A 27,780-nucleotide genomic window follows, 5' to 3' on the forward strand; every position below is an offset into this window, starting at 1 on the left:
TTTTATTGTAAACAGTTACCAACATTTAGTTATTACAATAAAAGCAGAATCATTCTGCATTATAAGTTTTACATGGTTAAATGACTGAACATTTCTCATTACTTACATTTTAAATAATCATCCAGAAGGTATTACTGAACACAACTGCCTTACTGTATAGTAGCACAAAATACTTCTCATTTAGCTGTGCCTTTAAAAATCTGAAATCTCGCTTTAATTTGAACTTCTCATGCCTAGTGATTTTTCAACAATGTCATGAAAGGAAAAAAGAAAATAATTCAAGATTATGAGGTGAATAATGACTCAAATTTGTTTTGTCACGCAATATACAGCTTGTGTTGTATAAACTACTTATACACTTTTGGAGATTAACAGTGAGTGCATTATGTAACGTATACATCACTTCACTTTTAAAGCAATCAGCTGCTTGAAATCAGAAGTCCTCTCTTATTTTACTTTACGAATAAAAAAAATAAAAAAATGATGTCCAGTTTTTTTTGGTCTAGATTGAGGCAGCCAACATCAACAGTCTCTGAATGTTTGTCTCAGTGTGTAATAACAATTATTTTATTTCAACTGGAGTTTCTGACAGTGGACAGAGGTGAGCAGACTTGTTCTCTTCAAATGTTCCTCCACCTTGTTTGATATCCTGTAAGACCAACGATTCACTCTGCGTCTGTTCCTGAATACTTTGTTTTTTCTTTTCCCTGTACAAGTGAAATGTAGAGTACAGTGTTTAATGAAATTGTGAAACCGATGCTGAAACGGAAACCTAGTAATCACATGACATGGTTTATTATCAAGAATTACCATTTCTCCTCTACATCTTCAATGGTATCAGGCAGAGGAATGTTGAGGGTTTCTGGAAGCAAAAATGCTATTAAACCAGCAACAACAGCGGATCCTCCATATATAATGCTAGGCAGAGCCGGCAGGATCTCATCCAAGATCAGGACTGCAGGGGCGGCCATGGAACCTATTCTGGACATAGTAGAGACAAAGCCCATGCCAGTCTGCCTGTGGAAAAACATGAAAACTAGAGTAATAATGAAGAGGCTGCATGAGCTTTGGTGGTTGGTTGCTCAACTTACACTATGGAATAAAATTAATGTAAAAGTGAGCATTACTATTCTCCACTTACTCTAATGGATGATGCCCCTTGGTGACTTGTGATTTTTTTTTTTTTTTTTTTTTTTTTTTTTTATCATGTCTTGCTTTCTCTCATTCAGCTTGTTGTATCAGAGTTTATGTTCTCCTTCTGGTACCACTTTAAGTGGTTGCATAGGGGCCCCGTGGCCACCAAAGGGCACCATACCAGGGGTTCAGACAACAATGCTTGGTAATAATAACTTTGATAAAGTTTGCTTGTGTCAATCGTGTGTTAATGTTTGAAAATGAAGAGGCGGCACTATCAATCTGGTGAATAGAAGAAAGAAAGTGAGCAAGATAAGGGTAAGTGATGCTTTTTAAAAATATATTCTAGAAATGGTGATTGCTGCATTGTGTCTTATGGAGTTGTGGAGTTTGGGTTCCTTGCCGCTGTCGCCTTTGGCTTGCTTAGTGGGGGACACTTGACACTCGACTTGACATTTGATATTCAGTAGTATTCTTGACATTTATTCAACAGTGCTTCTGATTTGCCTGCAGTGACACTATTGTTTAAGAGCTGCTGTGCAGCCAAATTATGTACCAGTTATCAATGTAAAGCTGCTTTGACACAATCTGCATTGTAAAAAGTGCTATATAAATAAAGGTGACTTGACTTGACTCTTATCAGTTTAATTCAGAAGGCGCTGTGCCAAACAACAGTGTCAGTGTCATGCACTGTGTTATCGTAGGCAATCCAAAATACGTGAATAATTCTAAATACCTTATTATCAGAATTGTTTTTATTTTTAGAAAGCACATTAGGTTCTTTTCCATTTACCAGTTAAATTTGACAACACTGCGCTAAAAATTTGGTCTGATTTCAACATTGATCTGAACAAAAGTAGCAGATGGGCTGAATAAAAATGCAAGTTCACTCTTTGACTGTACGTGGTGTTTTTGGAACAGAAGAAATACAGCAGTACTCTAGTACACAAAGCAATGCTGTGCAAGCTCAACTTTCTTTCTTTTTTTTTTTTTTTTTGCAATTTGCAATTTGCAATTTTATTACAGTTTTCGGCTGTCGGCCAGTACGGGCTCAACGTCAACTCACTTCCTCCTACTAGGCAGCCGGGAAGTATGGGCCGGCCTGTTGCTGTTGCGGGGAGCCAGGGCATTTTGTTGACAAGTGTCCAATAATGGAGGTGGGGACCCTGATTCGGGTCCTGGACTCTCCACATGCTGCCCCTGATCAAGCTGGTTTCTACTTGATAACTGATTCAGGATGTAACCAAACCTCAAACTATTAAAGCCTGATTCAGCCAAAAAAGCTGTTTTATAAAATCTCCCAAGTAGGAATCCCAAAAGAGATTCTAACTCATCAGGGCATGGCGTTCATGTCACGTACATTACGTAAACTTTTCAAATCTTTGGGCATTAAATCGGTTTGCACCAGCATTTATTACCCACAAACAGACGGTCTGGTGGAATGATTTAATCGCAAATTGAAAACCATGATTCAGAAGTTCTTTCACGAGAACAGAAATTGGGATAAATGGCTGGAGCCCCTCTTGTTTGCTGTGTCCCGCAAGCCTCCACAGGGTTTTTCCCCTTTGAGCTTCTCTATAGACGTCGGCCCCGCGGGGTCCTGGATATGCTGAAAGAAGCTTGGGAGGACGGACCTTTGAGGTCACATGGTCAGGGATCTTGATTATGAGGTTAACCGGACAGACAGGAGAGAGGCACGTCAAGTAGGGTGAATTGAGATGACTGGGAAAAGGTGTCTCAATCAACCTCAATTCACCCTATACCACCTCTACCTCCTTAAAAATGGAGTGTGGTGGAATCAGTGAAGCACCACATTGAGACCAGGGGCTGAGGGGGGTGAGGGGGACGTGGTTCAGCGGAGTAGTAGGAGAGAGAGACGGGAGACAAGCAGGCCGTAAGTAGGTCAAGTGCAGCTTGATAAACACCTGTGTTTCGTTGCAGTAATTGGTGTGGAGAGACCGGATAAAGCCGCTGGGAAACTGGAAGAGAATGTGAGAGAGTGGACAGAGGACTTGTGTGCTATGTGTCTGTTTCCAGCTGTGAAGCTGAGCCGCTGGTATTTTGACCAAGGCAAAGAGAATGTTTATATACTGAATAAAATTATAAATGCAACACTTTTGTTTTTGCCCCCATTTTTCATGAGCTGACTTTTTCTATGTACACAATAGGTCTGTTTCTCTCAAATATTGTTCACAAATCTGTCTAAATCTGTGTTAGTGAGCACTTCTCCTTTGCCGAGATAATCCATCCACCTCACAGGTGTTGCATATCAAAATGCTGATTAGACAGCATGATTATTGCACAGGTGTGCCTTAGGCTGGCCACAATAAAAGGCCACTCTAAAATGTGCAGCTTTACTGTATTGGAGGGGTCCGAAAACCAGTCAGTATCTGGTGTGACCACCATTTGCCTCACACAGTGCAACACATCTCCTTTGCATAGAATTGATCAGGTTGTTGATTGTGGCCTGTGGAATGTTGGTCCACTCCTTTTCAATGGCTGTGCGAAGTTGCTGGATATTGGCAGAAATTGAAACACACTGTCATATACGCCGATCCAGAGCATCCCAATCATGCTCAATGGGTGACATGTCCGGTGAGTATGTTGGCCATGCAAAAACTGGGATGTTTTCAGCTTCCAGGAATTGTGTACAGATCCTTGCAACATGGGGCCATGCATTATAATGCTGCAACATGAGGTGATGGTCGTGGATGAATGGCACAACAAGGATCTCGTCACGGTATCTCTGTGCATTCAAAATGCCATCAGTAAAATGCACCTGTGTTCGTTGTCCATAACATATGCCTGTCCATACCATAGCCCCACCGCCACCATGGGCCACTCGATCCATAACGTTGACATCAGCAAACCGCTCACCCACACGACACCATACGCACTGTCTGCCATCTGCCCTGTACAGTGAAAACCGGGATTCATCCGTGAAGAGAACACCTCTCCAAAGTGCCAGACGCCATGGAATGTGAGCATTTTCACACTCAAGTCGGTTACGACGACGAACTGCAGTCAGGTCGAGAACCCGATGAGGACGACGAGCATGCAGATGAGCTTCCCTGAGACGGTCTGACAATTTGTGCAGAAATTCTTTGGTTATTCAAACCGATTGTTGCAGCAGCTGTCCGGGTGGCTGGTCTCAGACAATCTTGGAAGTGAAGATGCTGGATGTGGAGGTCCTGGCCTGGTGTGGTTACATGTGGTCTGCAGTTGTAAGGCCGGTTGGATGTACTGCCAAATTCTCTGAAACACCTTTGGAGACGGCTTATGGTACAGAAATAAACATTTAATTCACAGGCAACAGCTCTGGTGGACATTCCTGCAGTCAGTATGTCAATTGCACGCTCCCTCAAAACTTGTGACATCTGTGGCATTGTGCCGTGTGATAAAATTGCACATTTTAGAGTGGCCTTTTATTGTGGCCACCCTAAGGCACACCTGTGCAATAATCATGCTGTCTAATCAGCATCTTTATATGCCACACCTGTAAGGTGGATGGATTATCTCGGCAAACGAGAAGTGTTCACCAACACAGATTTAGACAGATTTGTGAACAATATTTGAGAGAAAAAGGCCTTTTGTGTACATAGAAAAAGTCTTAGATCTTTGAGTTCAGCTCATGAAAAATGGGGGCAAAAACAAAAGTGTAGCGTTAATAATTTTCTTCAGTGAAGAAGTGCTGAAAGTGTGAGTTTGAGTTATTGACCTGAGAAAAATTAATAAACACACAAGCCTTAGTCAGCCGACCCTGTCTTCTTCCTTCCTTATTACAAAACTTGCTACAGCTATGTACAATCTTACCTAGCTGCACCATAGAGCCTGTCCACCATTTTGAATTTCTGAAAGCATACTTTCGAAAGCTCTTAAATCATTGATGTGTGCCTCAATACGGTATCAACTGATCAAAAGTAGAAAGATATTTTATAACATTAGAAATGCTTATGGATTTTTAAACCACCTCGCCTAAATCATCATCAGAATGCTATATTTAATCAAACATTTTGCCAATAGTGTGCTTGGCCCTGTAACTGATGCTTGCAGTTATATATTTTACTATACTGTGGCACTTATATTTAGTACTATAAAATCCATGTACTGTACATTCCATTATACAAAAGATAATAATACCATGATTCTGAATGAATAGCCCACTATATTCATATACAATGGTATTATGGTGCACGATTCCATGGTACTATATTGTACATAAATGCCTTATAGCTTAATGGTTTAAACAGAACTGTAACATTTAGCTGCTTTAGACAGATTCTATACTTTATGTTTATTCTTACCTGATTACAGTAGGGTAAAGCTCTCCAGTAAATAGGTAGACACAAGTAAAGGACGCTGACGTGAAGCCCTTCCCAATAACGGCAAGCGCTGTCCTTGTGATCTGCATATCTGCAATGACAAACAGCTTAATTCGTCAGTATAAATTAATGATTTTAAATTAATGATGACCCCGTTCATGCTGGAAAAGGATATTTGGTCCGTGTCAAAGCCACTCAGATCTTTTTTCTTGCCCATTTCTTTCGCTTCCAACACATGAAATTCAAGAAGTGACTGTTCACTTGCTGCATAATATATCTTTGACAGGTGCAATGATATGTTATTCACTTCACCAGTCAGTGGTTGTAATGTTGTGGCTGACCAATGTAGGTATCACTGTATAATAACTTTTATTAATAATTAAGTAACATTACATAAAAAAATCAATTATGAACATTACATTATGCAGAGTTTAGCTCCAACCATAATCAGACACACCTGAACAACCTAATTAACCCTCTAGTGCTCCTTGCATGGCGGTCAAAAATTACAGATTTTTTATTTATTTCAATGAAATAAATGTACTATATTTTAGTTCAATAATGTTTTTATTTAATATTTAGTATTTTTATAGTATTTTATGGTACAAAATTATATTTATGCAGTTGTTATAATCCATTTAAAGCCTGTTAAAACTTTTGCATGGGCCAGAAAATTAAATATAAAGTAAATAATGAATGCTTTGGAGCACAGACTTAAATTTGGTCTCTTTTTTACAGAAGGCACTTGGCAGATTATTGCTGAAATGAAAAAAAGTTTATTATTATCAAATAATACTATTTTCAATTTTTTATTTGAAATATATTTCCCAAAACATGCAAGAAAATCAAAGCGATAAATCTAAACAAGTTGTGCAACAAAATTTGTGTGTGTGTGTGTGCGTTTTTACAAGGCAAGTGCCAAAACCAGTTATAAATTCTAAAAAAACAAAATGTTGATATTTTTGTTCAAAAATGACTGACAGGCACCAGAGGTTTAAGGCAAAGTCCCTTTAAGACAAGTCATTTCACTCGGCGGCCATCTTTGAAACGCCTCTCGGGCATCCTGGGCATCATGCCCTATCTCTTTGAATGGGGAAACATCAAATTCTCCAAAACTGTTTGTCAACCTTATGATTAAATTTCATATTTGAAATCACCAATGAAATCTAACAACATCCGACTCATAAATATAGTTTCTAAACGCTCGAATCATGACAAAAAAAAAAAATGTATTTTTCAGGCTGGATCAAGCTAATGCGCATGCGCAGACCTAAATGTCTGACTGTTTCTATAGAAACCGATGATTCTAACGGCCGCTGAAGTGACGCGAAGACTTTACCAGTCGTCGATTGGCTCTTATTTAGAAGGCGGGACTTATTCCGCCATATTGCGTTTCACTTTCTCCCATTCAAAACAATACGAGTGACACGTCTTGTGTTATTCTATAGTCTTTGGTTAAGGTGCTCAGGATTACTTGATAACCACAGCCAACAATGTCTGGGCAGGTAGCCCTCCAGGAGCAGGGTTTATTAAATGTTATATTTATCATTTATAAAATCAGTGTCATCACATTAGGTGATTAGCCTTAAGTGAATGACTGTAGCTTCAATGGCATCATAATAGAGTTATTGTCTTACCTTTAGGAACAAAAATGTTGGAAAATATTACAGATGCTGACACAAGGAGACACATGCCCTGGGTCAAACGTCGGCCCAGAAAGCTCAACATCAGAAGAGCAATCAGTTTAGCGGGAAAATCTACCGCCCCAAAGATGATCTGCATTAAATAGATGTTCACCCCAAATTTCTGCAGGTCCATGGCCAGTCCATAATATGCAAAACTAGTTGAAAACCTGTTAGGAATAACAGCAGACATTTTATTTATTGATCTTTATATAGTTAATGTATGTTTAATATTCTCTTATAAATAAATATGTTTAAAATATATTTATTTATAAGAGAACCACCATCCAGGTTTCTTGCATAGTACAGACATTGAAACATTGACATTTCAAATTGATTCTTACCAGACGACCATAAGGCACATGGATATCTTCCTCATGGTTGGTGTTCTCAGGAGATCAAGCGCAGAATGAGTGTTCTTACTAGACTGAACTTCTTTTTGCATGTGTGACTCCAGAACCTAAACATAAGCACATACATGAAGCACACATGCATTATTGTTCAAAAGTCTGAGTCAGTTTTTATTTCTTTATTTGTTTATTTATTACATAATGAAACATCTTTAGCAAGGACGCATTAAACTGATCAAAAGTGACAGTAAATACTTACATTGTTACAGATAATCTGTTAAATAAATTTGAACTTTACATTCATCAAACTATTGAACTTTTTATTTTTCATAGAATCCTGAAAGAAATGTATCAGTTTCCACAAAAATTCTAAGCAGAACAACCTTTTTCAACTGTAATAATAATAATAATAATAATAATAAAAGCACCAAACCAGCATATTAGAATTAAAACTGGAGTAAAAAAAATTCAGCTTTGATCAAAGGATTAAATATCAATTAATAAAATAACGACCCCAAACTTTCAAAAAGTAGTGTATATGACACGAAAGCTGATGTGAAACCTCTAATGTGATCTTCTCTGTCATCTCAGGCTTGCCATTCATTTTAGCTACGTGGTGGAGATGCTTCAGTGCCTCCTCAGAACGGCCATTCAGCACCAGCCAGCGAGCAGATTCAGAGAACCACCTTTGACATGGAGACATTTTTGCAGTTATTTAATGTATGCTGCATTTATATAGTTCTAATTGGTCTATATACATTTTAAACAGACCTTTCAGAATAATATTCAGAATCAACACAAACACACTGTCATTTTCTGTACAGGCTGAAAAATGACAAAAAGTTCATGTTTAAAGATGGCCTCTGTACTTAGCATTGTAATTAGGCCAGTGGTTTTCAATCCTGGTCCTGGGGACCCATCGTGTTGCACACTTTGTATGCCTCCCTAATTTATTAAACCTGATTCAGATCATCAGCTCATCAGGAAAGAGCTCCCAATTCAGAAGCTGCATCCTTTGAAGTATGAATGCGTCACAGTGGCACAACAAAAAACATCCCAATTCGAATGCAGCCTACAAACGCATAATTTTTTTCCTGGGTGTCACAGACACGTCAGGTTCCACCTCACTTCAGTACCCGCGCACCCAATCACCAGCATACTAATCACCGCCACCTGAAGCTCATCACATCAGTCATCAACACCAGCACTTAAACCCCACACTCACACACACTCACTGTCCGGTCTCGTTTGTGTTACACCAGTTGTAAACTTACCTCAAGGACTCCCAAAGCGATACTTACCCAGCCTCATCATCTCCTTCGTCTCCATTGTCTCCAGTCTCCTCGTGTGTCTACCTGCCAGTGTGTGTGAGTGTTTCCATCCACCTTCTCCAGCGTCTCCATCTTCATTCATCTGCAACATCAACAAGGACAGTATTATCTCTCATTCCACCTCTGAGATCTTCCGCCACTTCATACATCACCCGTTTTGCTCTGCTGTTTGCCCAATAAACAACTTAACTGCTTTTATTCCTGCCTCCGGTGTCTCTGTCATAACAGAAGACCGGACCATAACAGCTAAGCATCAGCATGAGCCAACAGGACCCCTTTCAGGAGCTCGTGGACGTTTTACGTCGAGCACTCACCTCACAACCACCATCACCATCACCAGCACCCACCGCCGCTGCCGCTTCCGCATCCACTGCCACGGCTGCTTCTCCAGTCTTCACCGCCAGTCCCATGGCCAAACCGGCGCCCTACTCTGGATCGGCGGAGGAATGCAGCGGATTCCTTCTGCAGTGTGAGTTGGTTCTGGAGATGCAACCGCACCTCTACCCCACCGACACGGCTAAAATAGCGTTTATAATATCACAACTGCAAGGTAAGGCCCTTCTATGGGCGGATTCTCTCTGGACTCAAAGAAGCTCTGTCGTTAAATCATACCCTGCATTCGTCTCTCACTTCAGAGAAGTCTTCGGAAAACCCCTAACCGACTCGTCTACTGGTGAGAAATTGTACAACCATAAACAAGGAAATAAGAGTGTTAATGATTATGCCTTGCAGTTTCGAACGCTAGCCGCAACCAGTGGTTGGAACGAACAAGCCCTCATCACCACCTTTCGACAAGGGCTGGAGCCCAACGTGCGGTTGCATCTCGCTGCATACGAGGACTCCCTAGGACTCGAACGCTTCATCCAACTCGCCATCCGCGTGGGTTCTCGTATGCAGTCGTGCCTCCTAGAGCACCAGAGCCAGCCACCAACCACCACACTCCTCCGTCGGTTCGAACCCGTCAGCTCCCCAGAACCAGCAAGTGAACCAATGCAAGTGGATAACTCCCGCTTATCTTCTACAGAAAGACAGAGACGGCTGACCCTGAATCTATGCCTATATTGTGGTTCCCCTGGGCATGTAATCTCCACATGCCCAATTCGTCCTCCTCGACCCGTGGTGAGTGCCATCATTCCCTCAATCCAAAAAATGAAACCACTCACTACTGTAGTAAACCTTACTGCGGCTAATGCTTCTATTTCAGTGGTGGCGCTCCTCGATTCAGGGTCAGCAGGAAATTTCATCTCCGGCGCCCTCTGTCGACACCTCGGGCTCAAGACCTCGCCTTCTCCGAATGTTTACAAGGTCCACTCCATCACGGGCAAACCCCTGAGCCGAAGGATGATCCGACGGATGACTGGACCGCTTCAGCTGCAAGTGGGTATCTTCCACACTGAGAACATCCATCTGCTGGTTCTGGAGGAATCCACCGCTGATGTGGTTCTAGGGCGTCCATGGTTGGAACAACACAACCCCACCATCTCCTGGCGCACGGGCGAAGTCCTGAAGTGGGGCGACCACTGCTTCTACAGCTGCTTCCCAGACCTTCCTACTCCAAGATCTCCTCTCTCCAAAGACCTCTCCATTAACGCAACCTCCATCGAAAGTCCTGTGGATAAGCGCTCCGTCGACATTCCACCCAATTATGCCCACTTCAGTGACGTCTTCTGCCCGCAACGCGCCTCCAAGCTTCCTCCACACCGGCCATGGGACTGCGCCATCGATCTGTTGCCGGGTGAACCGGTGCCTAGGGGACGCATATACCCCCTGTCAGTACCGGAGGAGAAGGCCATGGAGGAATATATCAAAGAGGCCCTTAACCAAGGATACATCCGCCAGTCTACTTCCCCTGCTGCTTCAAGCTTCTTCTTCGTGGCCAAGAAGGACGGAGGCTTGCGGCCCTGCATCGATTATCGCTCCTTAAACAAGATAACCGTCAAATTCAGGTACCCACTTCCCCTCGTCCCAGCGGCCCTGGAACACCTCCGTGGTGCCACTGTTCACGAAGCTGGACCTCCGCAGCGCGTATAACCTCATCTGGATACGCGAGGGGGACGAGTGGAAGACCGCCTTCGTCACGCCCACCGGCCACTACGAGTACCTCGTTATGCCGTATGGCCTGGTCAACGCCCCCTCCGTATTCCAGGACTTCATCCATGAGGTGCTCCGGGAGTTCCTCCACAAGTCCGTCCTAGTGTATATAGATGACATCCTTATTTACTCCCGGAGCCTGGCCGAACATCGCCACCACGTTGCGGAGGTCCTCCAACGCTTACGGCAGTTCCATCTATTCCTGAAAGCAGAGAAGTGCTCATTCCATCAGCCCTCTGTCCACTTCCTGGGATACGTGATAGATCACAGTGGCATCTGGATGGATGAGGGGAATCTTTCCGCCATCCAGAACTGGCCAACCCCAAGTACCATAAAAGAACTCCAACGCTTCCTAGGTTTCTCTAAATTTTACCGCCGTTTCATCAAGAACTACAGCACCATCGTCAGTCCACTCACCAACCTACTCCGTCATCAGCCCAAGTTTCTGTCCTGGTCCCAACCTGCCAACGAAGCTTTTGAACACCTCAAGAAAGCCTTCACCACCGCTCCCCTCCTCGTCCACCCCAATCCAGACCTGCCATTCGTCGTTGAGGTGGACGCCTCCACCACCGGAGTGGGAGCGGTCCTATCACAGCAGCAGGGGAATCCAAGTAGGCTCCATCCATGTGCCTTCTTCTCCCGCAAGCTCAACCCGGCGGAGGTTAATTACGACATCGGGGACCGGGAACTCCTGGCTGTCAAGCTCGCCCTTGAAGAGTGGAGGCATTGGCTGGAGGGAGCTAACCATCCGTTCCAGGTACTCACTGACCACAAAAATCTCGAGTACCTAAAGGCTGCCAAACGACTCAACCCTCGCCAAGCCAGATGGGCGATGTTCTTTTCAAGATTCAACTTTACAATATCCTAACGTCCAGGCTCCAAAAATCTCAAAGCTGACGCTCTCTCACGTCTCCATGCACCCGAGGAAAGGAACGAAGACCCCGACACCATCCTGCCCGAATCCATATTTATGAGCCCCATAGAGTGGTCAGAAGAGACACTCCCCTCCTCCAATGCCTCCTCACGAACTCCGCCGGGTTGCCCCCAGGGCTTGCGTTACATCACCCAGACACGACGCACTCCACTCCTGCACTCCGTTCACTCTTCACTTGGCACTGGTCACCCGGGGGTCAATGAGACCCTCTCGCTGCTCAAACAGCGCTTCTGGTGGCCAAACATGGCCAACGACGTCAGAAGGTACGTGCAGGGCTGCAGGGAGTGCGACATCTCCAAGAGCCCACGCCATCTTCCCACCGGCAAGCTCCATCCTCTGCCCGTTCCTGAGAGGCCCTGGTCACACCTGGGAGTCGACTTCGTCACCGACCTCCCAGAGTCTGAGGGTAACACATGCATTCTAGTCGTCGTAGACCGTTTCTCAAAGGCCTGCCGACTCATTCCCCTGGAAGGTCTACCCACAGCCATGACCACAGCCGAGTTAATGTTCAACCATGTCTTCCGTCATTATGGAATCCCCGAGGACATTGTCTCTGATAGAGGACCTCAATTTATCTCCCGAGTCTGGAAGGCTTTCTTCTCACTCCTGGGTGTGACCGTCAGCCTATCGTCTGGATACCATCCTCAGTCGAACGGGCAGACGGAACGGAAGATCCAGGAGATCGGCCGCTTCCTGCGTACCTTCTGTCACGGCCACCAGAACTCCTGGAACCAGTACCTGGGTTGGGCCGAGTACGCCCAGAACTCCCTCCGTCAAGCCACCACTGGATTAACACCTTTCCAATGCGTACTCGGTTTCCAACCCCCACTGTTCCCCTGGAACGGGGAACCCTCCAACGTTCCTGCCGTCGACTACTGGTTTCGGGAGAGCGAGAGGGTATGGGACTCAGCTCACCACCAGTTGCAGAGAGCCCTGCGCAGGCGCAAGATGACAGCCGACCTTCGGCGCTCCCACGCTCCAACCTACCAATCGGGGCAGAAGGTCTGGCTGTCCACCAGGGACATCAGGATGCGCCTGCCCTGCAAGAAGCTGAGTCCCCGCTTCATTGGCCCATTCACCATCCTGCGACAGATCAACCCCGTCACCTACCGGTTACAACTCCCTGCACAGTACAAAAGAATTCATCCCACCTTCCACGTGTCACTATTAAAACCTCACCACCCTTCTGTTCTTCCCTCCACAGAACCTGACGTGGCAGCCGCCGAGCCCCCCCTTCCACTCATCCTGGACGATGGAACTGCTTACGTGGTACGAGAGATCCTGGACTCCCGGCGCCGTGGTGGTCTCTTGGAATACCTGGTGGACTGGGAAGGCTACGGTCCCGAAGAACGCTCATGGGTCCCCAAGAATGATATCCTTGATCCTGCTCTGTTACAGGCTTTCCACACCAACCACCCAGACAGGCCTGCCCCACGACCTCGAGGACGACCACCACGACGTCGGGGTCCTCGGCCCTCAGGAGCGGGCCGTGGGAGGGGGGGTACTGTCACAGACACGTCAGGTTCCACCTCACTTCAGTACCTGCGCACCCAATCACCAGCATACTAATCACCGCCACCTGAAGCTCATCACATCAGTCATCAACACCAGCACTTAAACCCCACACTCACACACACTCACTGTCCGGTCTCGTTTGTTACACCAGTTGTAAACTTACCTCAAGGACTCCCAAAGCGATACTTACCCAGCCTCATCATCTCCTTCGTCTCCATTGTCTCCAGTCTCCTCGTGTGTCTACCTGCCAGTGTGTGTGAGTGTTTCCATCCACCTTCTCCAGCGTCTCCATCTTCATTCATCTGCAACATCAACAAGGACAGTATTATCTCTCATTCCACCTCTGAGATCTTCCACCACTTCATACATCACCCGTTTTGCTCTGCTGTTTGCCCAATAAACAACTTAACTGCTTTTATTCCTGCCTCCGGTGTCTTTGTCATAACACTGGGATAGAACGGATGGATCCTTTGCAGCCTAGCCTTTGCCAAGATTCATTCAGCACTCCTGGCGACTAGATTTTTTGGAGAGAAAATGCCGGTTTATACTTTTAAAAGTTTTGGGTTTCATCTTACCTGAATATCTAATGATACCAATGTAAATAACAAAAAAAACAAAAACAAAAAAACATTTAAAGCAGTTTAAATGTTAATGATAACCTGCTAATTATCACATCATTATCTATAGGTTACATATGTTTGGTTCCTGCTGTATTAGTAGCCAGCTTGCATGCTTAATCTTAGAAAAATGCATGCGTCAGCACTGCTTAGCAGCGCAGCTTGCTTCAGAAACCCTCCACCTTCCCCAGCTCCACGTGTATAGATCTGCTACGGTTATTCATGTACGCTATATTACTTATATATATATAGTAATTATATATTACTTGCTTACAGTAGTGTGTCGTGTATGTATTGGCAGTAGCAAGTCCCGTACTTGCTCTGCAGCAGCAGCAGCAGCAATAAAGCAGCAGCAGCGTAGCAGATCTATTCCGCCAAGACCAAATATATCTACATTGTCATATGCATTACCATGCCAAACACTCTGAGAGTTGTCATGACAGAAATACAGAAAATTCCTTCATATTAACAAAGTACACTGGGCCCTACTTTTACAGAATTTTCTTATAGTGTAAACAGCAAAAGCTATGTGACTATATTACATGGCTGACCAAGAAGCCCTAAGCAATCAAGCCTAACAGCACTCCTGGAAAGCCCCACCTTTTCACAAAAGATTCAGTAGTGCTAGCCCAAAATGGCATGCTTACATCTCTTCACTTGTGGCATCCAAGATAATATGCCCTTTTCAGTACAACTAATGTTAGATAATTTAGCTATAATAAACTGGTAAACACTGGGGCTGGCAGTGGTGGGCTAGAGAGGTCTTTGGCTGAATTTGTCCACAATGGTGAAAAGAGATAAAGCACACTTTCTTGTCCAGCCAGTGGACCCTAAGGACCTGTTGTTTCGAATCAGTGGTTTGGAGTGTGTATCAAACTGCCAAAGTCATGCCCCCCAGTGGTGAACCATTGACATTTCAAAATACTTATGATGTAACAAAGCCTCATTAATTGGCAGTTTGATAAATGCTCCGAACCACTGATTCGAAACAAAAGATTCGTAAAGCTTCATGAAGCAGTGTTTTTGAGGTCGCCCATCACTAGATATTGTTGAATAAAGTCATTATTTTGTTTTTTGGCACACAAAATGTATTTTTGTCGCTTTATAATATTAAGGCTGAACCACTGTAGTCACATGAACTGATTTAAATGTCTTTAGTAGCTTTCTGGGCATCTGAAACTGAGGCCTCCATTTTTGGGTGAACTAACCCTTTAAGGTTGATTTATATTGTTAAAGGGGTCATGACATGAGAAATCAAATTTTCCTAATTATATGTTGGTGGTACTTATTCATTTTTAACGCGATAGAGCATTATCCTTTTGGTGCCACTCACTGGACATAACATTCCCAAACTGCTGCAATACATGCAAAAACCAGTATAACAAAACGTGTAAAAAGCAACATGATATAATTTTGCAGAAATGTCACGACAGGCACGTTTTTTCAAAGAGCATGGGTTGTTACAATAATTCCAGTTAGTCACATACATCAGTAATATAGAATGTCATGGTTTATGAAGTTCTTCAAAATCAAAAGTAATTTGTATAATCTCTCACCAGCTGTATAAAAAGAAGATGAAGAAAGGGAGACAGACGGCCACTTGTATTTTACGCCAGTCCTTCAAACTGTAAGCCACTCCAGCTAAAATCATCTGACCAAACGTGAAAAAGAAAGATGATAAGGTGCCCACCAGAGTCCGAGTTTTAGTGGGAATCCACTCCACCTCTGAGAACACAAATATTTCAAGTCAAGTCAAGTCATATTTATTTGTATAGCACTTTATACAATATATAAAGCAGCAAAAAACTTCCATTATGAAACAACTAAAGCAGCTCTACATTAGACAATATCATTATTTAGCTCAATTCAGTTCAAGTTTTAATTTCATCCGATAGTGTAAGTGCAGTCAAATCAATAGTATTTTCTGATATTAAATTACTTTTAAACCAGCAGTTTTCATTCTTGATCTTTGATCCCACCGTTCTGTGCATTTTCTAATTCTCTCTTGTCTGACACACTCATTTCAGTTCATGGATCTGGGGCCGTATTCACAAAACATCTTAAGGCTAAAAGTAGCTCCTAACTTGCCGATTTAGGAGAAACTCTTAAAATTAATGGGTGTGTCAGTCCTAATTTTAGGAGTCCTAAATTTTTGCTCTAAGAGTATTTCACAAAGCATTTTAGCGCTAAAACTAGCTCCTAAGTCTGTGAAACGTTAGGAGTATTCAAGAGGACTCCTAAGTCCCTAAGACCAAATCACAAACAGTCCTAATCCATCCAAAGACACTGTACACCATTGAGGCAATAGCGATAGAGCCTTGGGTGCTGAACCTTTTCTTCATAAATGCAATACATTTTGATTTATAGATTTGAATCTACGATGAGACGCCAAAAAAAAAAAAAAAACTTTAACAAATAAATAAATAAATAAATATTGTCTGATTATCTGTGGCAATGGTTTTCATGAGTTCATACTTACAAATGACTGAATAGAGTAAAAAAAAAATAAATAAAAAAAAAAAATATATATATTATATATATATATATATAATGTGTTGCTATATATATAATGTGTTGCTTGAATTCTGCATTCCCTTGAGATGAAGACATCCAAGAGGTGGACAATTAACTGTATATACTAGAATTAGTGACAGCCTACATTTTAAAACCTTTATGGCAACAATATGGCAACATTTTATTTTGACTATGGCAACAATTTTATTAAAAAAACTATTAATAATGCAATAATAATAATACAACATTTGTATTTTTAAACCTTTATTTTAATTTGGAAACATGACACCTCATTCTACAATATTTCTATGATTAAATCGCTGACTCCTCCCCCATCAGCCAATCACTGAGTGTTTACTCCATAGCAACGAGGTCAACCCCACCCTTACTCTTAGCTTAAGACTTCAGTCTATTCCTTAGTAAAAGTTTGTCTCAGCAGCTTTGTGAATAGGTTTTAAGAGAAAACTCTTAGCTAAGAACTTTTATTGCTATTTAGGAGAACTCTTAGTGGTAAGATAAAATGTTTTGTGAATACAGCCCCTGATGATGATCCGAATCAGGTGTGTTAAATAAGTGAGATATGAAAAAGTGTGCAGAGTGGTGGGTCCCCAGGATCAGGACTGAAAACAACCACATGTAACATGGCTCCCTGAGAAGCATGATATTTTAGAAGTGGCAGAAAGGCCTAGCCTGCCACAGCAGAATAACCTAATGACCTTAGTCGGTAGGCCGGGTTCTAGCTGAATGCTCGTAAAAGATTATCTAATACTAGGGTTAACACTACAGGTGCTGGTCATATAATTAGAATATCATCAAAAAGTTGATTTATTTCACTAAGTCCATTCAAAAAGTGATATATTAATAAATGAATTGTATATTATATTCATTCATTACACACAGACTGATATATTTCAAATGTTTATTTCTTTTAATTTTGATGATTATAACTGACAACTAAAGAAAATCCCAAATTCAGTATCTCAGAAAATTAGAATATTACTTAAGACAATGGACGTGGCATGGAGTCGATCAGTCTGTGGCACTGCTCAGGTGTTATGAGAGCCCAGGTTGCTCTGATAGTGGCCTTCAGCTCTTCTGCATTGTTGGGTCTGGCATATCGCTTCTTCCTCTTCACAATACCCATAGATTTTCTATGGGGTTAAGGTCAGGCGAGTTTGCTGGCCAATTAAGAACAGGGATACCATGGTCCTTAAACCAGGTACTGGTAGCTTTGGCACTGTGTGCAGGTGCCAAGTCCTGTTGGAAAATGAAATCTGCATCTCCATAAAGTTGGTCAGCAGCAGGAAGCATGAAGTGCTCTAAAACTTCCTGGTATACGGCTGTGTTGACCTTGGACCTCAGAAAACACAGTGGACCAACACCAGCAGATGACATGGCACCCCAAACCATCACTGACTGTGGAAACTTTACACTGGATCTCCAGCAACATGGATTGTGTGCCTCTCCTCTCTTCCTCCAGACTCTGGGACCCTGATTTCCAAAGGAAATGCAAAATTTACTTTCATAAGAGAATATAACTTTGGACCACACAGCAGCAGTCCAGTCCTTTTTGTCTTTAGCCCAGGCGAGATGCTTCTGACGCTGTCTGTTCAAGAGTGGCTTGACACAAGGAATGCGACAGCTGAAACCCATGTCTTGCATACGTCTGTGCGTAGTGGTTCTTGAAGCACTGACTCCAGCTGCAGTCCACTCTTTGTGAATCTCCCCCACATTTTTGAATGGGTTTTGTTTCACAATCCTCGCAAGGGTGCGGTTATCCCTATTGTTTGTATACTTTTTTCTACCACATCTTTTCCTTCCCTTCGCCTCTCTATTAATTTGCTTGGACACAGAGCTCTGTGAACAGCCAGCCTCTTTTGCAATGACCTTTTGTGTCTTGCCCTCCTTGTGCAAGGTGTCAATGGTCGTCTTTTGGACAAGTGTCAAGTCAGCAGTCTTCCCCATGATTGTGTAGCCTACAGAACTAGACTGAGAGACCATTTAAAGGCCTTTGCAGGTGTTTTGAGTTAATTATCTGATTAGAGTGTGGCACCAGGTGTCTTCAATATTGAACCTTTTCACAATATTCTAATTTTCTGAGATACTGAATTTGGGATTTTCCTTAGTTGTCAGTTATAATCATCAAAATTAAAAGAAATAAACAGTTGAAATATATCAGTCTGTGTGTAATGAATGAATATAATATACAAGTTTAACTTTTTGAATGGAATTAGTGAAATAAATCAACTTTTTGATGATATTCTAATTATATGACCAGCACCTGTATGCCTAAGCATGGGGGTTTTAAAAGCGTGAAGAAAAAGGTGTATCCCATCACAGCACTGAATCAAGGGAGAGCTCTAGTAAGCTGAGTGTCTAATCACTTGAGTCAATGACCAGGTACCAACTGAAAGCTCTTTAAAGTGCATACACATTTAAATAAGTCATTTCAATTTATTAAGAGATTATTTTCTTTGCATTTGTACTTTGTAAACCATTTTTGCATATTGGATGTTAGATGACAGTGAAAAGAGATACTCACTGAGTGAGACGCCATTGAGAATGACTCCGGACACAGACATTCCTGTCAGGAATCTGAAGGTGCAGTACACCACATACGACGGAGAGAGAGCTGTGAATGCACCTAAGACAGCGACCTGAAAATATGACCAAATCAGAATGGTCTTTCGCCCAAACCTACATGAGAATATAAACACACAATAAAGAGCTGAGTCTTTCACCAGTTTAAAATGGTACTGTAGTGTTTAGTTATCCAATTGTAAAAAAATTGGAATGTGGTGCAGATAAACATAGGTAAAAATCCATTTGAAGATTTCATGCTGTAATAACAGATGTGTTTTGTCAATGTTTTGGCGCACACAAGTTTATAGATAACCTCAAGGTTTATAATTATATTCATATTAAAAGCCAAAAAACTTAAAGGGCACCTATTATGCCCCTTTTTACAAGATGTAATATTGGTCTTGGGTTTCCCCAGAATGTATTTGTGAAGTTTCAGCACAAAATACCCTACAGTTAATTTATTATAACTATTTGAAAATGTCATTTTTGGGGCCTGTTTTAAAAAGAGCTCTTTTGGTGTGTACCACCTTAAATATAAATGAGCTGCATATCCCCGCCCTGCCTTTGGATGAGGGCGTAACTTGCATACCTATGGCAATAAACAGTCGGTAGAAGCAGAATGGCTGAGAGTGAGAGACCCGCTGTTTTGTATGGCATTCAGCCGTACATGTTTGAACCGGAATCAGACCCAGATGATGAAGAGACTCCGGCAGAAGAAACACAATTGAGAATGGAGCAGGACGTCTCTGAATGGTTATTTGATACATTTATGTACTTATAAAGTTTTAATCGCGTCCCCTTTGCAATTATGGATGTGCAACACACACACACACACACTGTGATAACGTTCGCGCAATTTTTTGAAACTACAAACACAAATAACTGTGATAACGTTTGCTAAGTACGTTAGATACACACTATACGAACAAGGTTTAAGTTATATACACAGACATTCTACGATGACGACAACAACTTTAGACGCATTTGTTATTGAATTGGCTGACATCGACTGAAATGACTATTTGCTCAAAAAACATTAAATACACTTACTTCTTCTGGAGGTGACGTTGGATCGCAAACAGTAGGCAACGATCCACACTTGAGGATTAACTTTGAAGCAAGACCTGCTTTGAATTGACCCTCGTTCTCAAAACAGTCAGTCAAAAAAAGATTTGCGCAAACATAAATGTATTTTGGGATTTTGAGTGGCGCCTTTCCTTCGTAAATAAAATTCATCCACTGCGTTTTCAGTGGCTCTGATGTCGGAAGTAAGTGAAAACTATGTTCATTATTGCATCCCACAACAGAACACTTATGTTTCTTAGAAGACATTACAGGCTGTCATTGAAACAATGGAGGATTGTTGACAGATCACAGAGGGCGGGGTCTATGCCAAAACCAGATTGTCAATCAAACCACGTGGGTGGGGCTTAGCGCAATTCTACGTCACAGTGAGAGCAATCTTAGAACAGGGCGTTCTGAGACAGTGCTTATGAATTATTGAGATTGTAAAAAAAACACTGGGTGGATTTTTCTCATTCTAGGGTGGTTTTGCTCACACACTGCCAACACACATTTATGGTAAAACACCATGTAAAAGTGAATTTTGCATAATAGGTGCCCTTTAAATTTCATGTAGACTTGTCTCATGGAGTCTGTGTGTGTTCTATCAGCTGTTTAATCAGAACTATAGAGTTGCGAATGAATCATTCTTTTGAATCAGTTCTTTTCTGATTGGTCAGATGAGTTTAAATGCACTTGTTCATCATTGTTTGGCAACCTAACATGTATACAGTGTATATATAGTGTATACTATTTATTGAATCTTGTTACTTTCCAAAAAGGCATCATATGTGAATATGTTTTGTCCAAAGGTGTGACCGTGTAAACAGGAAGTTACAGATGCTTTACCTGTCTGATAACCCTCCAAATATAATGGCACCTGTCAGTACTCCTCCCATGTAAATGGTCTGGCTCATCTGTTTGAGTGGACGTAGGGTACAAACTAAATCCCACTGTGAAAAAGAAAATAGTTACTCTTTGTGCTTGACAAAAAAGGTTGTCCTGACTCACTCACATGATATGGGGCATCAAGTGTAACCTAATTTTATTGACTAAAAAAAGCAGTATTGTTGTTATTGTAGATAATGGAAAATGCTGTAGAGAATAAAACATTTTGTCATTAACTATACTTCTACATATTTTTCACCAGTTTTTGTCCTGCATTTTTAGGCTTCAGGATTGTTGTTTTTAACCAAACTTTCTATAAAGATGATTCTCAAATATGTTATGAAAGATAAAAAGGAATTTATTGATATACCATTTTACGTTATGCAATATGTGGGTAAAATAGTCATACATGTATTTTCCCATTCAATACAATGCATCTATAGACTGTATCTAATTTGCATATTAATGTGTTCTTGGAGCAACATGTAATGAAAATAGAAGTGTAATAATGGGAGTAATAATTGGCAACATTTTCATAATAATAACTAATAATTAATAGGAATATTAATATATAATTTCTTTCCCTATTCACTTGTATCTCCTAAAATGCCTGATAATCATGATTTAAGTCCTGGTGTCCTCTACAGTGGACATGTATGAAATCAATGTCCTGATTCGAAACACAAAGTCATATTTTGATTTGAAACCCCATAACATTTTCCTGAAATGTTGATTTATAACAAACAATTTGAAAATCTGATTTAAATGATAATTACAAAAAAATCAGATTTCCATAAGAATGCAAATTTTCATTTTCAGTCATATTTAAAGACCAAGAAGTTGTTGTTGTCATGGCGAAACCTTTAAAAATTGGGTATCTCTGCAAAGCCCTGAATGTGATCTTTACATCCAGACTTAAAACTGTGACATGTATGATGTCAGAGAAAATCACTAAAATATAATGTCCACTAGAGAGGACAGAAGTCTATTCCTGGATCCCAGGAGGATACTTATTAAAATTACAAATTCAATTATCATAGTAACAACTGAAATGTTGAAAAGTAAATTCATGTTCATTTGAGAATGTCTCTGTATTTGGTGTGTTTTCTTTTCTAAGCATAGACTAAAACTAGTGATCCATGTTAACCAGCATGATCTGAAAATAGTGTCCAAAAGATCACCTTGTGCTGCAATAGAAAAAAACTTAAATCTGACTGTGCTCAATGTCTGAAATTTGTTAACATACCTCAGTGCCACTAATTTGCATATACAGAATCTGCAATATTTTGCCTATTTAGTACTTTAATGTCATAACTTTATTTTATCCTAAAACATGTGGACACCACTATATAAATTTTGACCTAAAATGTTGAGAAATAGGACTACATATTTTGTGTCAGAGCTGATGAAGCGACTTACTTCTGATACTATAGATGAGATGAATTCAGTCTTGTCATACGTCCAGCCATCAGCACAACCCTCTGTCTGCAGTTCAGTTGCATTTCTGTGACTCAGTTGTTCTGTGATTAAATGCCACTGAGTATCAGTGTACCGAGAGCATTTGGACAGTGTCAGCGATGAATCCAGTGGGATAAACGCACGCAGGAGTGATGCTGTGCTCTCATTCAGTGCAGCCGTTATATTCGGTATGCGACAGTGATGTTCCGGCACACCAGCAGTAAAGTTATTTAGTAAATTCTGGCAAGCCATCAGAAGGCCTGGGACAGACAGAAGAGTGACATGAATCAGCTGAAAGCGTCCAAACCCGCCAACTTCATTCAGAAGATCCGCAAAGCCCATCCTGATCCGAGACTCCCGTAATATTTCTAGATCTGAGGAGTTTTCCTCAGCAGATTGACACAACTCACCACGACTGAACTCTTAATCTTACCCAACAAAAATCGACAAAAAAAAGCTATTTAAAACTTTGAATGATTAATTTTGGGGTTAATGGTTGCCAAAGGACTTTCTGATTCTGAAAACTAAGCATTCTTCCAAACAAAATCACACTAACACAGAGCTGAAGTGAATTAAAAGTCACCCCCTCCATGACACACACACACACACACACACACACACACACACACACACACACATGGATAATGAATAGTGCAATAATGAAGTTTTAATCTGATTAAAATTCACTGGAATTTTCATAAAGAGCTTGTGCAGGACAAGTGACCTTGTAGAAACCCATTGACAAAAGAAGCAAAGTCTCTTTTCATTACTTTTTTGTATCTTTTTATAAATAAGAAAACAATATTTTTGTAAAGTGCACTTTAAAAAATATTTGTTAAACTTAAACAAGCCCTCAGTTGGTAACTATCCAAAAATACTATAAATAAACCAAGCTAACAGGGAACTTTGGCCAACTGATTGTCAATGTCCTCTCAAAGTAATGAACAAATATTATTCCAGTAATGTTAATAGAATGTTTGTTCAAACTTAAAATAATGTTCTCAAAACGTTAGTACAAAAACATAATTTATACATCATTCATGGAATTGATTTTTTTCTGAAACATTTTAGTTGGATGTTCAAACATTTTGTCAGTGTTACCTCTTGTTTCAGAATGTTTAGAACATTCGACATTAACATTCTCAGAATGTTTTCAAAATTATAAAATCCCCTGACGTTCATATACCCCCCCGCCCAAAAAAAAGTTAAAAGTTAAACATCTTTAATTTCACAGACAAGGCTTAAAGGTGCAATATGTAATATTTTCTGTCCGCTAGAGGCCTATTCAAAACAAAGGCGTAGCTTAATGACGCCAAGTTTGAGTGCAGAATCTTGGGACATGTGATCTTCACAAAAGAATCGGGACGTGACTCAGGAAGAAATCATGTTCATGGATGCGAATATTAACGTTATTGTAGTATGAAGCAGAGCAGGACCGAGTGTTGATGATTTCTTTGGCTTTAAGCATAGACTAAATCTAGTGATCCATGTTAACCAGCATGATTTGAAAATAGAGTCCAAAAGATCACCTTGTGCTGCAATAGAAAAAGCTTAAATCTGACCTCTCTCAATGTCTGAAATTTGTTAACATATTTCAGTCACACCAATTTGCATATACAGAATCTGTGATATTTAGCCTTTTTAGTTCTTTCATGTCATAACTTTATTTTATCCTAAAACATTTGGACACCACTATATAAATTTTGACCTAAAATGTTGAGAAATAGGACAAGTTTTAAATTAGATTTAAACAATAAGACTAAAAGTGTTGAGCTATATAACAATGATTAGTTTTCTGTCTATAAATATATCAAAACAGTTGCTCCCTTGCCTATTAAAACATGTAAATATTAAAGCATCTTTGGTGTTTCCATGGTTTCTACAAAATAAAACTGGAAACCGAGGGTAACGTGGGTATGACGCAATTGACAGGCGACTCCTCACACTTCCTGGAGCATTCGGTAAAATTGCAATTTTCTCACGATTTACAAAGAGTTGCAAACATTTTGGATATTGTAAGTACTCAAGTAAACAAAATATATACTGACCTAGTGGTTTTTGGATATTTTACTGCAAAATTCTTACATATAATTTAAAGGGGCCGCACCGCCTGAATCGGCGCATATTTAATGATGCCCCAAAATAGGCAGTTAAAAAAATTAACAAAAAAAATCTATGGGGTATTTTGAGCTGAAACTTCACTGTCAATAGTATCTGAAAACATGGTTGAACATAAATTCAGCTGTGTCCATTGCCGTTGGAAGTCCTTGTAGGGGAATTAACCGACAGGACTTAGTGAACCGATCCACCACTACCATGATACAGGTGCATCCATTGGAAACTGGAAGGGTCTGTAATGAAGTCCACTCCTAGATGTGACCACGGACGAGTTGGAACGGGCAGAGGTTGAAGTTTCCCAGAGGGAAGATGACGAGGGCTTCTTGAGATGGCACATTCCCTGCACCCTTTCACGTACCTCCTGACATCCGAAGCCATGTTGGGCCACCAGAAGCGTTGTTTGAGCAACGAGAGGGTTTCATTGACCTCTGGGTGGCCAGTGCCCAGCAACGTGTGAGGAGTGGATGAGGGAAGTGCGCCGTGTCTGTGGGATGTATTGCAACCCTTGGGGACAACCCAGCGGCGTGTTGGTGGAGGCACTGGAAGGCTGGTGGAAGCGTCTCACCAGACCAAGTGATGGGGCTGACAAAGAGTTGTTCAGGAATGATGGGCTCTGGATCATCTGTACTCTCTTCAGGACTATGGATACGAGACAGAGCATCATCTTTTACGTTCTTTGATCCAGGACGGTAGGAAATGGTAAAGTTAAATCTGGTGAAGAAGAGAGCCCATCTAGCTTGACGAGGATTCAATCTTTTATCACTCCAAGTTTTTATGATCAGTTAGGACCACAAACGGATGTTTGGCTCCCTTGAGCCAATGCCTCCACTCCTCCAGGGCGAGCTTGATGGCGAGAAGCTCCCTGTTGCCGATGTCATAGTTGACCTCCACCGGGTTGAGTTTGCGGGAGAAGAAGGCACATGGATGGAGTCTATTTGGTTTCCCCTGCTGCTGCGACAATACCGCTCCCAATCCTGTGGTAGAAACGTCTACCTCAACGACGAAAGGGAGGTCTGGATCGGGGTGAACCAGGAGGGGATCGGTGGTGAACACTGTCTTGAGATCTTCAAAGGCTTGTGTTGCAGCTGGAGTCCAGGACAGAGACTTGGGCTTACTGCGTAGCGGGTTTCTGAATGGAGTGGTGACGATGCTGTATCCTTGAATGAATCTTCTGTAAAAGTTTGTGAAACCCAGGAAACCCAGTTTGATTTAATTTTCCAACAGGACTTGGCACCTGCACACAGTGCCAAAGCTACCAGTACCTGGTTTAAGGACCGTGGTATCCCTGTTCTTAATTGGCCAGCAAACTCGCCTGACCTTAACCCCATAGAAAATCTATGAGGTATTGTGAAGAGGAAGATGCGATATGCCAGACCCAACAATGCAGAAGAGCTGAAGGCCACTATCAGAGCAACCTGGGCTCTCATAACACCTGAGCAGTGCCACAGACTGATCGACTCCATGCCACGCCGCATTGCTGCAGTAATTCAGGCAAAAGGAGCCCCAACTAAGTATTGAGTGCTGTACATGCTCATACTTTTCATGTTCATACTTTTCAGTTGGCCAACATTTCTAAAAATCCTTTCTTTGTATTGGTCTTAAGTAATATTCTAATTTTCTGAGATACTGAATTTGGGATTTTCCTTAGTTGTCAGTTATAATCATCAAAATTAAAAGAAATAAACAGTTGAAATATATCAGTCTGTGTGTAATGAATGAATATAATATACAAGTTTCACTTTATGAATGGAATTAGTGAAATAAATAAACTTTTTGATGATATTCTCATTATATGACCAGCACCTGTATAGCGTTCCCATCACTAGAACCCACAGAAACCACAAGTTGAGTGCCCCCTGTTGGCCTCAATAGGGCCTCTTACAGCAGGAACCATCTATGTGTAAATGTAAAGCATCAAATACACTGAAGATTTTGGTTTTGTTTCTACATTTTCTTTTTGGTGGTTAATTTAGAGGGTTTGGGTTATCAGTCACAGGAATTCTATTTTATTTATTGAGTAACACTTTATTTTAGGGTCTTTTAACTAGTCGCTTATTAGCATCCATATTACTAGAATAATGTCTGTTTATTAGTAATTATTAAGCACATATTAATGCCTTATTCTGCATGACCTTATTCTACATTCTTAATCCTACCCAATACCTGAACTTACCAACTTACTATTAATAAGCAGTAAATTAGGAGTTTATTGAGGCAAAAGTCATAGTTAATAGTGAATACACGTTCCCTATTCTAAAGTGTCACCATTTATTGTTTTGTAATTTGTTCACACTGCATTTTTTTTCTAATAAATTGTACTCAGTACTACACGTTATTCCATTTCATTGGTTGTTTCTGTCAATTTTACACGTTGAAACAATTATATCTCACTTAAATGGTAAGAGAGCAAGTTGGAAGTGAGGGACAAGGTACACCAATATCCACAAAAGTGGGGAAAAAATGGAAACTTTCATCAGTGTAAAGATTGAAGGAAAAACTTACTGACAAAAGGACAGTTCATACAAAAGGTAAACCTGACCTAAAAATACACATACACTCTGGGGGAAAAAAGGGCAAAAATAGCAAAACATTAAGCTTTTAGTCTTAATCACAAATCATTGGCTTCAAGCAGTTAATGAGTAGTTAAAAAAAGTTAGTTTAAAAAGTATTCCCTTTTAGTTTGAGTTTAATGTCAGACCATGGGGCTGATTGAGGTGGTCAGGGGTCCCTAGACTGCTCTTTGTGTGAGGCCCCCCTTAATCATTATGCTTTACTGGAAAAATGTATTTAGTGCCATACATGGTCCACACGCAAATAAGTTTAACTGGCACAGGCGCCTCCATGTCATGCAGCGAGCGCGCTTTCCACACAAACATGTATATGCGCCTAAAGGCCTGTAGCAAAGATTTTACACTAACAAGAAGCTACAGTCAATAGAACGTTCCATTGCAATAGCCCTGCATTTCCGCCATTTTGGGGTGAAAGCGAGTCGACAGTCCACTAGTTTCTATGGCAATATCAGCTGCTTTGTTAAAACAAAACGCACATTAAAGCTGAAATCAAACTTTAATGATGACAACACAGAATAAAATACTATCACTAGTGACATCAAATCCTTTTTTACAGTTTATTTTACACACTTTGTGTTTAAGTCTTCCACTTTTTCACAATACCTTTGCTC

At 41.1% G+C, this 27,780-nt stretch overlaps 1 protein-coding gene across 2 annotated transcripts; it reads right to left on the minus strand.

The window, feature by feature from the left end:
- Positions 1-84: 84 nt before the first annotated feature.
- oatx (organic anion transporter X) lies at positions 85-22,885 on the minus strand. Of its 2 annotated transcripts, XM_067375597.1 has the most exons (10): positions 22,443-22,885; positions 20,985-21,088; positions 19,033-19,187; positions 15,533-15,701; positions 8,051-8,174; positions 7,483-7,598; positions 7,094-7,308; positions 5,439-5,547; positions 811-1,017; positions 85-707 (listed from the first exon to the last, which is right to left on the minus strand). In XM_067375597.1, the coding sequence occupies exons 1-10, from the start codon at positions 22,821-22,823 to the stop codon at positions 563-565; spliced, it is 1,725 nt and encodes a 574-aa protein (XP_067231698.1). In that variant the 5' UTR covers positions 22,824-22,885; the 3' UTR covers positions 85-562. The 2 variants fall into 2 exon arrangements, with proteins under 2 accessions (XP_067231698.1, XP_067231699.1); XM_067375598.1 differs by lacking the exons at positions 20,985-21,088; positions 22,443-22,885 and adding an exon at positions 19,663-20,014.
- Between the last annotated feature and the right edge of the window lie 4,895 nt (positions 22,886-27,780).

The sequence above is a fragment of the Chanodichthys erythropterus genome, chromosome 22 (genome assembly GCF_024489055.1).
Source record: "Chanodichthys erythropterus isolate Z2021 chromosome 22, ASM2448905v1, whole genome shotgun sequence".
In the NCBI taxonomy this organism is placed as follows: Eukaryota; Metazoa; Chordata; class Actinopteri; order Cypriniformes; family Xenocyprididae; genus Chanodichthys; species Chanodichthys erythropterus.